This window comes from Ursus maritimus, unplaced genomic scaffold, assembly GCF_017311325.1.
Source record: "Ursus maritimus isolate PB19 unplaced genomic scaffold, ASM1731132v1 scaffold_27, whole genome shotgun sequence".
Taxonomy (NCBI): Eukaryota; Metazoa; Chordata; class Mammalia; order Carnivora; family Ursidae; genus Ursus; species Ursus maritimus.
Window position 1 is genome coordinate 26,739,766 of NW_024425230.1, and position 21,089 is coordinate 26,760,854.

The following is a 21,089-nucleotide window of genomic DNA, read 5'->3' on the forward strand; positions in this document are numbered from 1 at the left end:
CTCTCTGTTCTGAGACAGAGGTTTGGATGCGGTCACGTCTGCTCTGACTCTCAGAAGACAGATGGAAAGCTGCCAGGGAAAGCTGCCAGAGAACTAAAGCCCCCCAAAACTCATTTTCACTGAGTCCATCCCGGCCCCACAGGGGGCAGGACAACTCTGCCCAAGCAGGGTTGCCTGAGTAACAGTGCGGCAGGCCCTTCCCCCAGAAGATAAGCTGGAAGAACAAGAGGCCCACAACCCTAAGGTCCCTATAAAACAGGTGCATCTTGCTTGGGTCGTGGTTAATAATTTGGACTCTGTACATTACCTCTACCACACCCCCCAACAGAGTGACTAAGAGGAGGAACCCCCAACAAAGAAAAGAATCAGAGACTAAGAGAGATTAATGACGCTATGAAATATTCCAATGTCAGAATTATTGGGATCCCTGAGGGGGTTGAGAGAGAGAGGTCTAGAAGATATATTTGAGCAAATCATAACTGAGAACTTCCCTAATATGGGAAGGAAACAAGCATTCATGTCCAAGAGGCAGAGAGCAGCCCTCCCAAGATCAATGAGAACAGACCGACACCCCGACATATAACTGTAAATTTGCAAATCTTAGATCCAAGGAAACAATCTTGAAAGTGATGAGGGGGAAGAGATTTCTTACGTACAGAGGGAGTAACATCAGAATAACGTCAGACCTGTCCACAGAGACATGACAAGCAAGAAAGGGCTGGCAAAACATATTCAGGGTACTAAATGAGAAGAACATGCAGCCAAGGATACTTTATCCAGCAAGGCTGTCATTCAGAATGGATGGAGAGACAAGAGCTTCCAAGACCAGCAGAAACTGAAAGAATATGTAACCACCAAGCTGGCCCTACAAGAAATATTAAGGGGGGGTTCTATAAAATAAGAAAGACCCCAAGAGTGATATAGAACAGAAATTTACAGAGACAATCTATGGAAAAAAGGACTTCACAGGCAATATGATGGCACTGAAATCATATCTTCCAATAATCACTCTCAATGTGAATGGCCTAAATGCTCCCATGAAACGGCACAGGGTTGTAGGTTGGATAAAAAGACATGACCCATACATATGCTCTCTACAACAGACTCATTTGGAACCCAAAGACACCTCCACATTGCAAGTGAGGAGATTGAGAACCATTTTTCATGCTAACGGACCTAAAAAGAAAGCTGGGGAAGCAATTCTCATATCACACAAATTAGATTTTAAGCTGAAAACTGTAGTAAGAGATACAGGACATTATATCATTCTTAAAGGGTCTATCCAACAAGAAGATCTAATAATTGTAACTACCTATGCCCCCAAAATGGGAGCATCCAACTACATAAGCCAACTGTTAACCAAAATAAAGAACCGTAATGATAATGATACATTAAGAGTTGGAGACCTCAACACTCCACTATCACCAACAGACAGATCACTAAGCAGATCAACAAAGAAACAAGAGCTCTGAATGACACACTGGACCAGATGGACCTCATAGATATACACAGAACATTCCACCCTAAAACAACAGAATACTCATTCTTTTCCAGTGCATATGGAACTTTCTCCAGAACAGACCACATATCAGGTCTCAACCAATATCATAAGACTGAGATGATTCCCTACATATTCTCAGACCACAGTGCTTTGAAACTGGAACTCAATCACAAGAAAAAAATTGGAAGGAATTCAAACACTGGGAACCTAAAAACCATCCTGCTTAAGAATGTTTGGGTCAACCAGGAAACTAAAGAAGAAGTTAAACAATTCATGGAAACCAATAAGAATGAAAACACATTGGTCCAACACCTATGGGATACTGCAAAGGCGGTCCTAAGGGGGAAATACATAGCCATCTGAGCTTCACTCAAAAAAAAAAAAGAAAGAAAGAAAAGAAAAAAAGAAAAGAAAAATTCTGAATATGGAAGCAAACTTCACACTTTAAATAAGTGGAGAAAGAACAACAAATAAAGCCTAGCCAAGCAGGAGAAGAGATAATAAATATTAGAGCAGAGATCTATAAATTAGAAACCAGAAATACAGTAGAGCACATGAACGAAACTAGAAGCTTGTTCTTTGAGAGAATTAATAAGATCGATAAAACACTGGCCAGACTTTATCCAAAAGACAAGAGAAAGGACCCAAATTAATAAAATTCTGAATGAAAGGGGAGAGATCATGACTAAAACCAAGGAAAAAGAAACAATTATTAGAAATTATTATCAACAACTATATGCCAAAAAATTAAGCAATCTGGAAGAAATGGATGCCTTCCTGGAAGCCTATAAAGTACCAAGACTGAAACAGGAAGAAACAGACAATCTGAGTAGACCAATAACCAGTAATGAGGTTGAAGTAGTGATCAAAAACCTTCCAAACACAAGAGACCAGGGCCTGACAGACTCCCAGGGGAATTCTATCAACATTTAAGAAGAAATAATACCTATTCTCCTAAAGCTGTTTCAAAAAATAGAAAGGAGTTTGGAAAACTTCCAATCTCATTCTATGAATCCATTACCTTGATCCCAAAACCAGGCAAAGACCCCATCAAAAAGGAGAATTACAGACCAATATCCTCGATGCATATGGATGCCAAAATTCTCAAGAAGATCCTAGCCGATAGGATCCAACAGTACACTGAAAGGATTCTCCAACACAACCAGGTGGGATTTAGTCCTGGGATGCAAGGGTGGTTCAACATTCGCAAATCAATCAACACGATACAGCATGTTAACAAAAGAAGAGACAAGAACCATATGATCCTCTCAATTGATTCAGAAAAGGTATCTGACAAAATATAGCATCCTTTCCCGATTACAACTCTTCAGAGTGTAGGGACAGACGGTACATTCCTCAATTTCATAAAAACCACCTACGAAAAGCCCACAGTGAATATCATTCTCAGTGGGGAAAAGCTGAGAGCCTTTCCCTTAAGATCAGGGACACGACAAGGATGACCACTCTCGCCACTATGGTTCAACATAATACTAGAAATCCTAGCAACAGCAATCAGACAACAAAAAGAAATAAAAGGTATTCAAATTGGCAGAGAAGTCAAATTCTTTCTCTTTGCAGATGAAATGATACTTTATGTGGAAAACCCAAAAGACTCCACCCCCAAATTACTAGAACTCATACAGCAATTCAGTAATGGGGCAGGATAAAAAAAAAAAATCAATGCACAGAAATCAGTTGTTTTCCTATGCACTAACAATGTAACTGTAGAAAAAGAAATTAGGGAATCAGTTACATTTACAACAGCACCAAAAATCATAAAATACTTTGGAATAAACGTACCAAGGAGGTAAAGGGTCTATACTCTAGAAACTACAGAACACTGATGAAAGAAATTGAAGAAGACACAAGAAGATGGAAAAACATTCCATGCTCACGGATTGGAAGAATAAACATTGTTAAAATGTCTATGCTGTAAAGATCAATCTATACTTTCAACACCATCCCATGCAAAGTACCAATGCCATTTTTCAAAGTGCTGGAATAAACAATCCTAAAATTCGAATGGAACCAGAAAATACCCCAAATCACCAAGGGAATGTTGAAAAAGAAAAACAAAGCTAGGGGCATCACGTTAACCTGATTTCAAGCTATACTACAAAGCTGTGATCACCAAGACAGCATGGTACTGGCACAAAAACAGACACACAGATCAAAGGAACAGAACAGAGAACCCAGAAATGGACTCTCAACTCTATGGTCAACTAATCTTCGACAAAGCAAGAAAAAACATCCAATGGAAAAAAGACAGTCTCTTCATTAAATGGTGCTGGGAAATTGGATAGCTACATACAGAAGAACGAAACTGGACCATTCTCTTACAGCATACACAAAGATAAACTCAAAATGGATGAAAGACTTTGATGTGAGACAGGAATCCATCAAAATCCTACAGGAGAACATAGGCAGTAACCTCTTCGACATCGGCCAAGGCAACTTCTTTCATGACACATCTCCAAAGGAAGGGAAACAAAAGCAAAAATGAACTTTTGGGATGTCATCAAGATAAAAAGCTTCTACACAGCAAAGGAAACAGTCAATAAAACAAAGAGGCAACCCACAGAATGGGAGAAGATATTTGCAAATGGCATTACAGATAAAGGGCTGGTATAGAAGATCTATAAAGAACTTCTTAAACTCAAAGATAAATAATCAAGTCAAAAAATGGGCAGAAGACATGAACAGACACTTCTCCAATGAAGACATGCAAATGGCTAAGAGACACATGAAAAAATATTCAACATCATTAGCCATCAGGGAAATTCAAATCAAAACCACACTGAGATACCATCTTATACCAGTTAGAATGGCGAAAATTGACAAGGCAAGAAACAACAAATGTTGGAGAGGATGTGGAGAAGGGGGATCCCTCCTACATTGTTGGTGGGAATCCAAGTTGGTACAGCCACGCTGGAAAACAGTGTGGAGATTCCTCAAAAAATTAAAAATAGAGCTATCCTGTTACCCAGCAATTGAACTACTGGGTACTTACCCCAAAGATACAGATGTAGTGATAACAAGGGGCACATGTACCCCAATGTTCACCGCACAGCAATGTCCACAATAGCCAAACTATGGAAGGAGCCAAGTGGCTCTTCGAGACACGAATGGATAAAGAAGATGTGGTCCATATACACAGTGGAATATCACTCAGCCATCAGAAGGGATGAATACCTATCATTTGTATCGACTTGGATGGAACTGGAGGTGATTATGCTAAGTGAAGTATGTCAAGCAGAGAAAGACAATTATGTTCCACACATAAGGGATAGCATAGAGGAAATTAGGAGAAGGAAGGGAAAAATGAAGCGGGTGAGACGAACCACGAGAGATTATGGACTCCAGGAAACAATTTGAGGGTTTCAGAGGGGAGGTTGGTGGGAGGATGGGTTGCCCGGTGATGGGTATTGCATGTATTGCAATGAGCACTGGGTGGTAAAGCAAATAATGAATCGTGGAACACTACATCAAAAACTAAGGAAGTACTGTACGGCAACTAGCATAAGAAAAAAAAAATGAAATGAAAAAATATATTGCCCAAAAAAAAGAGTTTATGCTATAACTTGCTGCACATGTGTACAATATACTTACATGTAAGTGGTTATCACTATAGCACTGTTGGCAACTGAAGATCAGAAACAACTTAAATTCATCAAAAGAGGACTGGTCTATGATATATTTGCATAATTAAATACTCAATTTGTAAAAAAGAATGAGGAGAGGTTTTACATTTTTGAATGGTATATTCCCCAAAATTTAAATTGGAGAATAATTTGAAGACAGAAGTTAATAGACTAATAGGTAGGTATATATGAATATGCCTTGTTTTATATATTTAAATTATTTCTAGAAGAATGCAAAAGAAACTTATGACTTATCTCCTCTGGGGAGAGGAACTGAGTACTTGGCTGGAGAATTAGCATAGGAAGAATAATTTTCACTGTAAACTTTCTGTACTAATTGGATTTTTAGAGAACGAATGGCTTAAAACACAAATTTAAAATGATTTAAAATGATCACGAGTATTACTTATTTGTCATGTTATTTACAAACACTGTATCAATTAATAACCTAGATGGCACTGAAAATATGACTTATGTGTCTTATGAGTAAAAGGGAAGGACATTTAAATACCATTATTAATGATGTACTTCTCAATGTCAGTAAGTTCCTTTTTGAAACTAATGAAGTATTTGTATAGGGCCCACATGAAAGCCTGGTATGTCCTAAAAGGAGCTTCAGTCAACTTCTTAGGAAGAGAACCATTTCCAGGTAAGATGCCTTCGGAGCTGTGCCCCATAACTTCATCGATGAACTCCTGGAGTCGAAACACAACCTGGCCGTATGCTGCTATTTGTTCTAGCACTGATCGTAAACAGCTCTATAACAGAAGCAAACCGCACACATTTGAAGTCTTCTATAAACATTCAAATACATACTCGCTCACTAAAATATTTTGTGACTTTTAAATAGTATGCTTAGTATAAGAAAAATAAAACAAATAGTTTTATACTCAAAGTAAATAATGTAAGCATTAATTTCCACAGAGTATAGAATTGTGGCTTATACTTTTTAAAAACACATATAAGGTAAATAAATGTACTACAAGCAAAAAATTTATAGTACACAGCTTCCCAATACAGAATTGACAGAATTAAGCAGAAAACACAAACTGAAACTAAATGTAAATATAACAAAAATATTAAAGAATTCTCTAGCACTGTAAAGATGGACAATTTAATTTTGTCTTTTGGATCTTAAGTATATTTAATAATTAATTTTAATACTGCAAAATGTTTTAGAGTTACAGAACTACGGTTTACATAAATCCTATTATTTAATATTAATTAAAATAAATACAAACAACTTACATGAGTCAAATGAGTTACTATAATACTGTTTCTCACAGTTACCTTCCCATCTATCAACTGAAATATAAAGAGCTTTTTTACTCCCGAAAGTAACCTGAAATGGAATAAAAAAGATTAATGTACTTTAAGTCTACAAAAATATTCACTACAGTAATACCTAAGAAATTATTTCCTTACAAATTTTTATTTAAATTCTAGTTAGTTAACATATAGTGTAATATTGGTTTCAGGAGTAGGATTTAGTGATTCATTACTTACATATAATACCCAGTGTGCATCATAACAACTGTCTTCCTTATTAGCTCACAATCCACCCACCTCCCTTCATCAACTCTGTTGAATCAGTTATGGTTTGCCTCCCTCCTCTCCTTTTCTTTTTTTCTCCCTTCTCACACATTCAACTGTTGTTTCCCAAATTCCACATATGAATGAAATCATATGATATTTGTCCTTCTGTGACTGACTTATTCACTTAGCATAATACACTCTTAGCTCCATCCTTGCCATTGCAAGCCATGCTTAAGAAATTTTAATAAAAGATTCAGAATTGGGGGTTGGGGCAAAGAGGTCGGATAATTAGAAAATAGAAGGCATTCATCTTTTTATCTGATTACCTTAAGACTCAAGATATTTCAAGAGAGAAGTCAAAATAGTGTTGTCAAAGCATTTCTTCAACTGTGTGATGGCCCAAACAGACCTTCCCATTTTTTTAAAAATGTCAATATTAGGAGAGGCAAAATGGTGGAAGAGCAGGGGACCTCATTTTATCTGGTCCCCTGAATTAAGCTAGATAACCATCAAATCATTTTAAACACCTGTGAATTCAATCTGAGATCGAAGAAAAGAATTGTTGGAATTCTACAAATAGAAAAGCGACCACTTTTTGCAAGTAGGAGTGTGGAGAAGTGAAACTGAGGGGATATATCGGAGGATACACAGCAGGGAAGGGAGCCTCCAAAAGCCAGCTACTGGAAAGTGATCTAGCCCCGGAGCACAAAAAAAAGCACAACTTTTAGAAATCTGCTCCAGTCAGACACGTCCCTGCCTGAAAGGTGCTGTAGTGAAATGGGGCAGAATCCAAGGTGGGACAGTGTGGGCTCAATATCCTCAGGGTGACAGAAAGAACGGGGGTACCTGAGCTGGTAGAGTTCCCAAGCACTGGAGCTGGGAAACCGGTCATGGTCAGCGAGCCTGAGAGGGGGGTCTCATCTCACTTGGCAATAAACTGAGAACCGCTGCCTGATCTGGTGACTGCTCTCCATGTAGGGGCCCAGCAAAGGACAGTGACCTGGCAATCCTCCGCCTTTCCCCAGGGAGGATAAGTGTCGGCACGCACAGTAGGAGTCTGCAGAGTTTGGCACACAGTGAAATCTTTCAGCTCCAGGGCTAGAGAGGCAGGTGCGGTCACTTTTATTTTCACCCTCTAAAGAGGCATGGAAAGTCTTCCGGGAACAAAAGCCACACAGAGAACCAGCTTACACTGAGCCAGGCTCCCTGGCAAGGGGCAGTGCAACTTTGCCTGGGCAAAGACACCTGACAATCAGCGTAGCAGGCCCCTCCCTCAGAGGACCAGCTGGAAGAACAGGTGAACAGCAAGTTTATGGATGAAACAGAACTGCAAAACTCCAGTGGTAGGGGAAAACAGTATACAGAATTTGAGTTTTTTTTCTCATGATTCGATTATCTTTCAGTTTAAAATTTTCCATTTCTTTTTTTCCTTTTCCCTTTTCAACTAGTTTGTTATTTTATCAACTCTTTGTTTTTAAGCCTTTTTTTAACTTTCATTTTTTACATTTGCATTTTTTAGATATAGTCTCACTGTATCCATTTCTATTTTTATATGTATCCAAGTTCTCTCTCACAAAGAGAACTGTACAATTCTCTTTACAATTTTGGGATCTAGTGTCTTCTAACACACAGACCAAAATACATTCAGGATCAAGTGGATCACCCTGTCTTGTCCACCCTGGGTGATTATATTCTCTCTTCCCCTGCCTTTTTTCTCTTTCCTTCTTTTTCTTTTCTGTTTTGGTTTCTGACCTCCTGGGATTTCTCTACTGTGTATTTCGCTTGGGTCATTGTTGACAGTTTTAGTTTACTCATTCATTCATCCATTCTTCTCTGGGCAAAATGACTAGAAGGAGGCATTCACAATAAAAGAAAGAACCACAGGTAATATTCTCGGCTACAGATCTAATCAATATGGATATAAGTAAGATATCAGAGCTGGAATTCAGGATAACAATTATAAAATTACTAGCTAGGCTTCAAAATAGCATAAAAGACACTAGAGAATCTCTTAGTGTAGAAATGAAATCTAATCAGGCCAAAATTAAAAATGCAGTCTAAACTGGATGCTAACAGCTACGGTAAATGAGGCAGAAGAAAGAGTAAGTGACATAGAAGACAAGTTGACAGAAAGGAAGGAAGCCAAGGAAAAGAGAGGAAAAACAACTAATGGACCATGAGCGGAGGCATCAAGAAATCAGCAATGCCACCAAACAAAAAAAATATTAGAATTATGGAGTCCCCATATGTGGAACATAAAGAATAGCATGGAGGACATTAGGAGAAGGAAGGGAAAAATGAAGGTGGGGAAATCAGAGGGGAGACGAACATTGAGAGACTATGGACTCTGGGAAACAATCTGAGGGTTTCAGAGGGGAGGGAGGTGGGGGATTGGGATAGGCCGGTAATGGGTATTAAGGAGGGCACGAATTGCATGGAGCACTGGGTGTTACACGCAAACAATGAATCATGGAACACTACATCAAAAACTAATGAAGTACTGTATGGTGACTAACAATAAAAAAACGTAAAATAAGTGTTTTACTTTATTTGTTTCCAAGACATTTATAAAGCATGTAAAGCTCTTAGCTAATACTATGTCAGCAATTTGTACTCAATAAATGATATTTTAGGGGAAAACAACAACAACAACAACAACAACAACAAAAAAAGAATTATTGGAGTCCCTGAGGGAAAAGAAAGAAAGAGAGGGACAGAAGGTATAATTGAACAAATCACAGCTGAGAACTTCCCTACTCTGGGGAAGGAAACAGGCATTCAAGTCCACGAGGTAGAGAGGACCCCAACCAAAATCAATAAAAACAGATTAACACCCTAACATGTAATAGGGAAGCTTGCAAATTTCAGAGATAAAGAGAAAATCCTGAAAGCAGCTCAAGACAAGAGGTTCTTAACGTACAATGGTAGAAACGGAAGGCTGGCAATAGAGCTATCCAGAAACCCAGCAGGCCAAAAATGAATGGCATGATATATTCAGTGTGCTAAATGAGAAAAATATGCAGCCGAGAATACTTTATGCAGGAAGGCTGTCAATCAAATGGAAGGAGATAAAAAAGAGCTTCCAGGACAGACAGAAACTGGAAGAATATGTAACCACTAAGCCAGCCCTGCAAGAAATATTAAGGGACATCCTGTAAGCAAAGAGAGAGCCCAAAAGTAACAAAGACCAGCAAAAACAGAGACAATCTAAAGAAACAGGGACTTTATAGGTAATACAATGGCAATTACTTTCAACATCATATCTTTCGACAATTACTCTGAATGTAAACGTGCTAATTGCTTCAATTAAAAAGACACAGGGTATCAGATTGGATAAAAAAGCAAGACCCGTCCATCCATATGCCGTCAAGAAGAGACTCATTTTAGACGTAAAGAGACCTCCAAATTGAGAGTGAAGGGGCGGAGAACCATTTACCATGCTAATGAGCATCAAAAGAAAACTGGGGTAGCAATCCTCATTTCAGGCAAATTAGACTTTATTTTTTATTTATTTATTTATTTATTAGACAGAGATAGAGACAGCCAGTGAGAGAGGGAACACAAGCAGGGGGAGTGGGAGAGGAAGAAGCAGGCTCACAGCGGAGGAGCCTGACGTGGGGCTCGATCCCATAACGCCAGGATCACGCCCTGAGCCAAAGGCAGACGCTTAACCGCTGTGCCACCCAGGCGCCCCCAGGCAAATTAGACTTTAAACCAAAGACTGTAGTACAGGATAAAGAGGGATACTATATCATACTTAGAGAGTCTTTTAAACAAGAAGATCCAACAATTATAAATATTTATGCTCTTAACTTGGGAGTGGCCAATAATATAAACCAATTAATAACCAAATTAAAGGAACACATGGAAAATAATACAATAATAGCAGGGGACTCTAAAACCCCACTCACAGCAATGGACACATCATCTAAGCAGAAGATCAACAAAGAAACAAGAGCTTTGAATGACACATTGGACCAGATAGGACTTCACACACATATATAGAACATTCCATCCTAAAACAACAGAATATACATTCCTCTAAAGTGCTCATGGAACTTTCTCAAGAACTGACCACATACTGGGTCACAAATCAGGTCTCAACTGATACCAAAAGACTGAGATCATTCCCTGCATATTTTCAGACCACATGCTTTGAAACTGGAACTCAATCACAAGAAGAAATTTAGAGGGAACTCGAACACCTGGAGGCTAAAGAGCAGCCTGCTGAAGAATGAACAGGTCAACCAGGAAATTAAAGAACAATGTAAAAAATTCATAAAAACAAATCAAAATAAAAACAACAGTTCAAAACTTTGGGATACAGCAAAGGTGGTCCTAAGAGGACACTGCAATACAAACCTTTCTCAAAAAATTGGAAATATCTCAAATGTACAAGCTAACCTTAAACATAAAGAAGCTGGAGAAAGAACAACAAATCAAGCCCACAATAAGCAGGAGAAGAGAAATAATAAAGATAAGAGCAGAAATCAAGGAAATAGAAACCAGAAGAACAGTAAAACAGATCAAAGAAACTAGAAGCCGGTTCTTTGAAAGAATTAATAAGATTGATAAACCCATGCCAGACTTATCAAAAGGAAGAGAAAGGACCCAAAACAATAAAGTCATGAATGAAAGGGGTGAGATCAGGACCAACCCAAGGAAATACAAACAATTTTAAGAACATATTATGAGCAACGACATCCCATTAGGCAATTTGGAAGAAATGAATGCATTCCTGGAAATTTATAAACTACCAAAACTGAAACAGGAAGAAATAGACAATCTGAATAGACCAATAACCAGTAATGAGATTGAAGCAGTGATAAAAAACCTCCAAAAACAAGAGTTCAGGGCCAGATGGCTTCCCAGGGGAATTCTACCAAATGTTTAAAGAAGAAACAATACCTATTCTTCTGATGCTCTTTCAAAAAACAGAAACCGAAGGAAAACTTCCAAACTCGTTCTATGAGGCCAGCATTTGCTTGATCCCAGAAGCAAGCAAAGACCCCACCAAAAAGAATTACAGACCAATATCCCTGATAGACATGGATGCCAAAATACTCATCAAGAGAGTAGCCAACAGGATCCAACAGTACACTAAAAGGATTATTTACCACGACCTAGTGAATGTAAGGGTGGTTCAACATCCGGAAATCAATCAACGTGATATATCACATTAATAAGAGAAAGGACAAGAACCATATGATACTCTCAATTGATCAGAGAAACCATTTGACAAAATACAGCATCCTTTCTTGAATAAAACTCTCCACAGTGTAGGGATAGAAGCAAAATACCTCAATATCATAAAAGCCATCTACGAAACGTCCACAGTGAACATCATTCTCAATGGAGAAAAACTGAGACCTTTTGCCCTAAAGTCAGGAACACAACAGGGATGTCCATTCTCACCACTTTTGTTCAACACAGTACTAGAAGTCCTAGCCTCAGCAATCAGACAACAAAAAGAAATAAAAAGCATTCAAACTGGCAAAGAAGTCAAACTCTCTCTTCACTGATGACAGGATACTTTATCTCCTCAGGACATTAAAAATAGAGCTACCCTATGACCCAGCCATTGTACTACTGGGTATGTACCCCAAAGTTACAGATGGAGCGAAAAGAAGGGGCATCCGCACCCCAATGTTCTGGCAGCAATGTCCAAAAAAGCCCAGCTCTGGAAAGAAACGAAATGTCTATCGACACTTGAATGGATAAAGGAGATGTGGTATATATATATACAATGGAATATTACTCAGCCATCAGAAAGGATGAATACCTGCCATTTACATCAACGTGGATGAACCAGAGGGTATTATGCCAGTGAAATGAGTCAATCAGAGACAGACAGTTATCATGTGGTTTCACTCACATGTGGAGTTATGGGAAATAGCATAGAGAATCATGGGGTAGGGGAGGGAAAACTGAATGGGAAGTCATAAGAGAGGGAAAAGAACCATGAGAGACTCTTGACTACAGGAAACAAACTAAGGGCTGCTGGAAGGAAGGTGGATGGGGGATGGGGTGATTGGGTGATGGGCATTAATGAGGGCATGTGATGTGATGAGCACTGGGTGTTATATGCAGGTGATGAACTGCTGAACACTACATTTGAAATTATGTTGGCTAATTGAATTTAAATAAAATGAAGTTGTAGAAGTGTCAAAAAAAAACCACAAAAAAACAGGAAAAAAAGAAAAGATGTCAATATTATCCTGTGTGGCAGAGAGAACCAGAACCTGGAACTCTTAGTAGTACCAGGCCTACATGTTGCATTTCTCATTTTCATTTTTATGTGAACACAATCTAAATTCTTTTTTTTTTTTTCCCCACAACCTAAATTCATAGATTCCTGGTTTCCAGGTATAGGACACAGGTTCTCACTGACATACTCTGCCTAGCAAACTAGGAGCCTTTCTTTGAACTCAGTAATTAAGAAAATAATGGTGTAATCTAATTAAATAGCATACTACATGATTTAAAATGGAAAAGAAGTAAACATATCACATTCTCACAATCTCCACAATCGACTTTGAAGTTTGGGTTTTCTGAGTTCCCCAATTTACATTTAGGTGCCCATTAGAAAGGTTTTAGGTTAAACCTACTGGCCCATTTTTAGTATGCATGTGAAGAAACCATGAATACTTTTCCTTAAAATATCAAAATTCTGCTTCTCAGTAACAAAGTCTTCTACACTATTAATTAAGCTTAATAGGTCTTACCATAAGGTTTCCCGAATAACCTGTGTCTCAGTAACAAAAACTCTGTCATCTGGAACATATAACGGGTCACTGCTATACAAGTGTTGGTCCCTATTAGACAGCAAACATCAAATGTCAATGAAAAGGTTTCTCATGAAGTAAAATTACATGCGTTAAAGAATATATGCATTTAGTGTTAATTTAAGCAGTAACCAATAAGCGAATAAATATAATAATATGTTTTAAATGCCCTCCCATACTCATTTCTACATATCAACTCTAATACTCTCAGATAAGTACTTTCAGAACAATTCCAATTTTTTAAAAAAAGATTTTATTTATTTATTTGAGAGAAATAGGGAAAGAAGGCACGAGTGTGGGGGGTTGCTGAGGTGAGGGGAGAGGGAGAAGGAGGCTCCCCGCTGAGCAGGGAGCCCGATGTGGGGCTCAATCCCAGGACCCTGGGACCACGACCTGAGCTGAAGACAGACACTTAACCAACTGAACCACATAGGCACCCCAGAGCAATTCCAATTATTATACTCACTGCTGATATAACCAAGTGCTTAAAACTATGTATCATGGCCTAATTCATACCACTCCATTAGCTTTGAAAGTAACAAATCAAAAAACAGGCTATAATTAAATAATAATCTAATTTTTAAAATAATTAAATAACTGAAAAATGTGTTAAATCAGAATCACTAAAATTTTTCTTTAAATTTCAGGGAAGTATTTAAATCATAAATCAAAAGCAAATACTAAAACATCGAAGTTTCTCCTATTTACACATTAAATGAAAAACTTAGCTTCTTACCAGACAGAGGCTAAATTGGAGTGCAGATGTAAACTATGAGGAAACCTTGAGGATCTGGCTGTCCAGTACTGATGAACCACATGCTGTTCCAGCCAGCTTCGGCCATCTGTCTCATCTACTGGAAGGATATTTAAAACGTTTAAATTATGAGAGTTAACAAAAAAAAACCCAAAACACTTGAGCAACTATGCCACAATTCCGGATTTATGACTCCATTCAAATAGTCAATAAAAAAGCTCTTTAGGGGAGCCTGGGTGGCTCAGTTAAGCGTCTGCCTTCGGCTCAGGGCATGATCCCAGGGTCCTGGGATCGAGCCCCGCATCGGGCTCCCTGCTCTGCTGGGAGCCTGCTTCTTCCTCTCCCACTCTCCCTGCTTGTGTTCCCTCTCTCACTGGCTGTCTGTCAAATAAATAAATAAAAATCTTTAAAGAAAAAAAAACAAAAGAAAAGAAAAGGCTCTTTAACTTACCAAACTCAAAACCCATAAAACAAATAATACAGTTAAGAAATGGGCAGAAGACATGAATAGACACGTTTCCAAACAAGACACCCAGATGGCTAACAGACACACGAAAAGATACTCAACATCATCATCATCATGGAAATACAAATCAAAACCACAATGAGATACCACCTTACACCTCTCAGAAAGGGGTAAAATTAACAACACAAGAAGAAACAACAGTTACTGGCAAGGATGCAGAGAAAGGGGAACCCTTGCACTGTTGGTGGGAATGCAAACTGGTGCAGCCACTCTGGAGAAGTTTGGAGGTTCCTCAAAAAGCTAAAAATAGAACTACCCTACAATCCAGTAATTGCACTACTAGGTATTTACCAAAGGATACAAAAATACAGATTCAAAGGGGTATACGACGCACCCTGATGCTTATAGTAGCATTATCAACAACAGCCAAACTATGGAGAGAAACCAAATGTTGATCAACAGATGGATAAAGAAGATATGGTATATATACACAATGGAATATTATTCAACCATCAAAAAGAATGAAATCTTGCCATTAGCAACAGGTGGATGGAGCTAGAGTGTATTATGCTAAGTGAAATGAGTCTGTCAGAAAAAGACAAATACCACATGATCTCACTCACATGTGGAATTTAAGAAAGAACACAGATGAACATATGGGAAGGGGTTAAAGGAAAAAAAAAGGAGAAAGGGAAACAAGCCATAAGAGACTCTTAACAACAGAGAACAAACTGAGGGTTTATGGAGGGAGGTGGGAGGTGGGGGGTGTGTGTGCTAGATGGAGGACGGGTATTAAAGACAGCACTTGTGATGAGCACTGGGTGTTGTATAAAAGTGATAAATCACTGAATTCTACTCCAGAAACCTATATTGCACGGTATGTTAACTAACAAAATTTAAATTAAAAAAATTTAAAAAGAAAAGGCTCTTTAAAATATATATAGAGAAATGTACATACAAAATTTAGTTAAATATCATTGTCTGTAAAAAAAAAAATTACTCAATTTTAAATGACCCCATGAATAAGACGACACAAACCGTATATTCAGATAGTTCAATAATCATTAAAGTAATCAAAATAGTAAGTAAAGATGTTCTCAAGAACCCCCAAACCCTCAGGACTGGTACTAAGCTTTCAAGAATTAGAATGTCTTATTCAGATTATAAGGCTAATATAACCTTGCTTCTAAAACCAGATAAAGACATAAAAAAGTTCATCGAAGAATAAAAATGAAAAATCCTAAATTAAAAAATTGCTAACTCAGGGGCACCTGGGTGGCTCAGCTGGTGGATCATGTGACTCCTGATCTCAGGGTCTTGAGTATGATTGAGCCCCACGTTAGGTGTAGAGCTTATTTAAAAAAATGTAGTAAAAAATAACAGAATCATTATGGGAATTTAGCTCAGGAATTCAAGGATGATTCACTATCACAAAATCAATGTAGGAATAGAACAAAAGAGAAAAATTAGGATTATCTCACAGTTAAAGAAGAACTTTTTTTGTGTGTGTGTAAGATTTTATTTATTTATTTGACAGAGAGAGACACAGCCAGCGAGAGAGTAAACACAAGCAGGGGGAGTGGGAGAGGAAGAAGCAGGCTCCCACAGGAGCAAGTAGCCCAATGTGGGCCTGGGCCGAAGGCAGACGCTTAACGACTGAGCCACCCAGGCGCCCTAAAGAAGAACATTTGATAAAGTTCAATATTTATGATTAAAGACTTCTAGAAAAACAGGAATAGAAGGAAATTGTCTTAATTTGATAAAGGCTACATACCCAGAACCTATACCAAAACTCATCACACTCAATGGAGGAATTTCAGATGCAACCCTTTAGACTGAGACCCACTCCAGGAAAACTGCTCTCACTGCTGATGCTTCCTCTGCAGACTAGAGGCCTGGCCAGAACAGACACCATTAACGTAGTCACAAAAGAAAATACAAGAATTGATAGGAGACAAAACTGTTTGTAGACAATAATGATCATCTACATTAAAAAACAGGGAGAGGGGTCCAAGATGGCAGTATAGGAAGACTCTGAACTCTTCTCCTCCCACAAACACACCAAATGTATACCTATATATAGAGCAATTCCTCCTGAAGAACAGGGCTGACTGAACAGCTTCTGCACAACAAAATATAGAGGGACCATAGAGAGAGGGGTAGGAGAAGCAGAAACATAGTAATGACAGGAATCTGATCCCCAATGCTGTGAAATGCAGCGGGAAGAGATAGTACTGAGGGACCAGTAGAAGATTTACCCAAGCTAGGTCAAAGAAAAAAGCTGCAGATTAAAGGGCAACTAGACTAGAGGTGATGGAAACCCTTTTACTACCCCAGAGTGTCCACCAAACAGCAGAGGAATAGCTAAGAACTCTCTGCAGATCAGACGTGCTGGTGAACATCATTGTTTATGTTCCTTCTCCACCTTGATATACAGAGGGGAGCAGAGTCTGGGTGCTCCAGGTGGCCGTGTTGCCTTGGTGAGTCCTGGGCGCCTAGCCCATACCAGCTCCAGCTGCATACCCAACGTAGTACCTCTGCCTGTACTCATCCCAGCTCCTGTCTCCCAATAAGGCTATCCCAGTGTGGTAGATAATGGAACAACCCTAGCCTGCACTGACTACAGCTCCAGCACTCTTGCCAAAACGGCCCTGATGTGGAGCACACTGGGGACACCCTGGCCCATGCCTGCTCCAGCACCAGCTTTTCTGACACAGCACCCCCTACATGGAGCAGCCAGGTTTGTGGCTGTTCCACCTGTCCATCAGGGTGCCCCTGATGCAGAGTGCCCCCATACCTCCAGCCTGTACCTGCTACAGCTCCAGCCAGCCAGCCTAAGTTGCCAGGTATACATAGTCTATGCAGGGGATATTCCTACACATGGCTATACCTTCAAGACTGGGAGATGTAGCTACTCCATCTAATTCATAGAAACAAACAGAGAGTGTAAAACAGAACGAGGAGACAGAGAAATATGCTCTAAATGAAAGAACAAGGGCCCCCCTGAGTGGCCCAGTCAGTTAAGCGTCCAACTCTTGATTTTGGCTCAGGTCATGAGATCGAACCCTGTGTCAGGCTCCGTGCTCAGTGGGGAGTCTGCTTCTCTCCCTCTCCCTCTCCCCCCATCCTCTCTCTCAAAACAATAAATCTTTAAAAATATAAATGAGAGAACAAGACTAAAGAACTAAGTGAAACAGAGATATGGAATCTAGCTGATAAAGAGTTGAAAGTAATAATCATAAAGATCCTCACTGCACCTGATAGAAGAGTGGAGGAACTCAGAACTTCAACAAAGAGACAGAAAATATAAAAAAGAGCCAATCAGAGCTGATATGAAATACACAGTAGAAGGAATCAGCAGCAGATTAGAGGATGTATAAGAATAGAGCAGCTACCTAGAATACAGAATACTGGAAAGTATTCAAGCCGAACTGCAAAAAGAAAAAAAAAGAATTAAGAAAAAAAGCCCACCAGGGATAGGTTAAGGTACTTCCGAGACAATAAGCATACTAACATTTACATTATAGTAATTCGAGAAGGAGAAGAGAGTTTAGGGAAAGAGGCAAAAAAACTTGAAAAAAAAAAATAGCTGAAAACTTTCCTAACCTGGGGAAGGAAATGGACATCCAGGTCCAGGAAGCACAGAGAATCCAAAAAAAGATGAACCCAAAGACGTCCACACCAAGCCACATAACACGTAAAACGTCACAAATTAAAGATAAAGAGAGGCTCTTAAAAGCAACAAGAGAAAAACAACTAGTTTTGTACAAGAAAAACCTGGCTAAGAGTAACAGCTAACTTTTCAGCAGAAACTCTGCAGGTAAGAAGAGAGTGGCATGATATATATGTTCAAAGTGCTGAAAGAAAACCTACAACCAACAACCTACACAGCAAGATTATCATTCAGAATTGATGGAGAGATATTTTCCAAAGCAAAAGTTAAAGTAGTTCACCATCACTAAACTGGCCTATATCATGAAATTAAGGGACTTCTTTAAGCAGAAATGAAATGGCTAAGAGTAGAAGAAAGAAAATTATGAAAGAAAAACAATTTCACTGGTAAACACATAATAAAGTTGGTAGATCAATCACTTATAAAGCTAGTATGAAAGTTGAAAAGACAAAAGTAGTAACTTGTATCTAAAAAATTAGTTAAGGACTCATAAAATAAAAAGATGTAAAACAGGAAAAAATATACATTAAAACATTGGGGAATAAAAATGTGCCTTTCAAATGTATTCAAACTTAAACAACCACCAACTTAAGTACAGAATGCTATATACCTAGGATGTTAAATATGAACCTCATGGTAACTAAAAACCAAAACCAAAAACAAAACAAAATAAAAAATAAAAGATATACACACAAAAAAGAAAAAAGAATCCAATTTTCATAAAACTAAAGAAAGTCCTCAGTCATGAGGGAAGACAGCAACAGAGGAAAGGAACAGGAAAGAGCCACAAGAACAAACAAAACAATTAACAAAATGGCAATACCATTTTGTATATACCTGCCAATAATTACTTCGATTGCAAACGGAGTCAAGACTCCAATCAAAAGACACAGGATGACTGGGTGGACAAAAAAAGAAGACCCATCTACATGCTGCTACAAGAGATTCACTTCAGATCCTAAGACACATACAGACTACTGAAAATGAGAGGATGAAAAAGATATTCCATGCAAATGTAAGACAAAGGACAAAAGACAGGAAACAAAAAAAAGCTGGCGCAGCAATACGTACATGAGAGAAAACAGACTTTTAAAATTCTGTAATAAGAGACAAAGGGCATGATGTAATGATAAAGGGATCAATCCAACAAGAGGATTTAACAATTACACATATTTATACACCTAAATATATAAAGCAAATATTAACAGACATAAAGGGAGAAACTGACAATGATACAATAATAGTAGGAGACTTTAACACCACATACATCAATGGATAGATCATTCAGACAGAAAATCAATATGGAAAACAGTGGCTTTGAACCACACAACAGATCAGATGAACTTAGTAGATACATACAGAACATTTCATCCCAAATCAGCAGAATATACTTTCTTCTTCAGGGTACATGGAACATTCTCCAGGGTAGATTACATGTTAGGCCACAAAACAAGTCTCAATAAATTTAAGATGGAAGTCACATCAAGTATCTTTTCTGAGCACAATGGTATGAAACCAGAAATTAATTATGAAAAACCAATTGGAAAAAACCCACAAACATGTGCAGGCTAAACAACCTGTAATTAAACAACCAATGGGTCAACGAAGAAATCAAGGAGAAAATTAAAAAATACATGCAGACAAGGAAAATGGAAACATAAGAGTCCAAATTCTTTGGGATGTCATAAAAGTAGTTCTATGAGGGAAGTTTATAATGGTAACAAGCTTTCCTAAAGAAAAAAGAGAAATCTCAAATAAGCAATCTAACCTTATACTTAAAGGAACTAAAAAAAACCAAAAACAAACAAAACCCAAAGTTAGTAGAACCAATAACAATTACAACAGAAATAAGTGAAATAGAGACTAAAAAACAACAGAGAAGATCAATGAAATTAGGACCTGGCTTTTGAAAAGATAAAAAAAATTGATAAACCTTTATCCAGAATCATCAAAAAAAAAAAAAAAAAAAGCTGGGGGGAGAGGATTCAAATTAATGAAATCGGAAATGAAAGAGAAGTTACAACCCAAACCACAGAAACACAAAGGACTGTAAGAGACTATTACGAAAAACTATATGCCAACCAACTGGACAACCTAGAAGAAATGAATAAATTCCTAGAAACATACAATTTTCCAACAGTGAATAAGGAAGAAATAGAAAATCTGAATGGACTAACTACTAGTAACAAAATTGAATCAGTAATACAAAAACTCCCAATAAACACAGGTCTAGTACAGATAGCTTCCTGGGTAAATCTCACATTTAAAGAACAGTGAATAACTATTCTTCTCAAACTATTTCAAAATAGAAAAAAAAAAAAAAGATTCCAAATTCATTCCATGAAGTCAATATTACCCTGACACCAAAACCAGATAAAGACACTACAAAGAAAGATTACAGGCCAACATCCCCAATGATGCAGACGCAAAAATCCTCAACAAAATATTAGCAAGCTAAATTCAACATACATTAAGAGGATCATCCACCATGATTCATCAAGTAGATTTTTTTCCCAGAAATGCAAGGATGGATACATATTTGCAAATCAATCAACATGATACACCACATTAACAAAATGAAGGATAAAAATCATATGATCATCTCAGTAGAAGCAGAAAAATCATTTCACAAAATTCAACATCCATTCACAATAAAAATTTTCAATAAAGTGGGTTTAGAGGAAACATACCTCAACATAATAAAGGCTGGATATAAAAAACCCACAAGTAACA

General features: G+C 38.1%; 1 protein-coding gene across 2 annotated transcripts in view; it reads right to left on the bottom strand.

Moving 5' to 3' along the window:
• Positions 1-21,089, bottom strand: part of TUBGCP5 (tubulin gamma complex associated protein 5) — an 81,127-nt gene that overhangs the window by 25,621 nt on the left and 34,417 nt on the right. The window contains exons 7-10 of one of the 2 annotated variants that reach the window (XM_008712064.2): positions 14,200-14,317; positions 13,404-13,493; positions 6,391-6,484; positions 5,654-5,900 (exon numbers count right to left, since the gene is read on the bottom strand). In XM_008712064.2, the coding sequence (XP_008710286.1) occupies positions 5,654-5,900; positions 6,391-6,484; positions 13,404-13,493; positions 14,200-14,317 (549 nt within the window). The remainder of the gene's footprint in view (positions 1-5,653; positions 5,901-6,390; positions 6,485-13,403; positions 13,494-14,199; positions 14,318-21,089) is intronic. The other variant, XM_008712065.2, reaches the window with a different exon arrangement.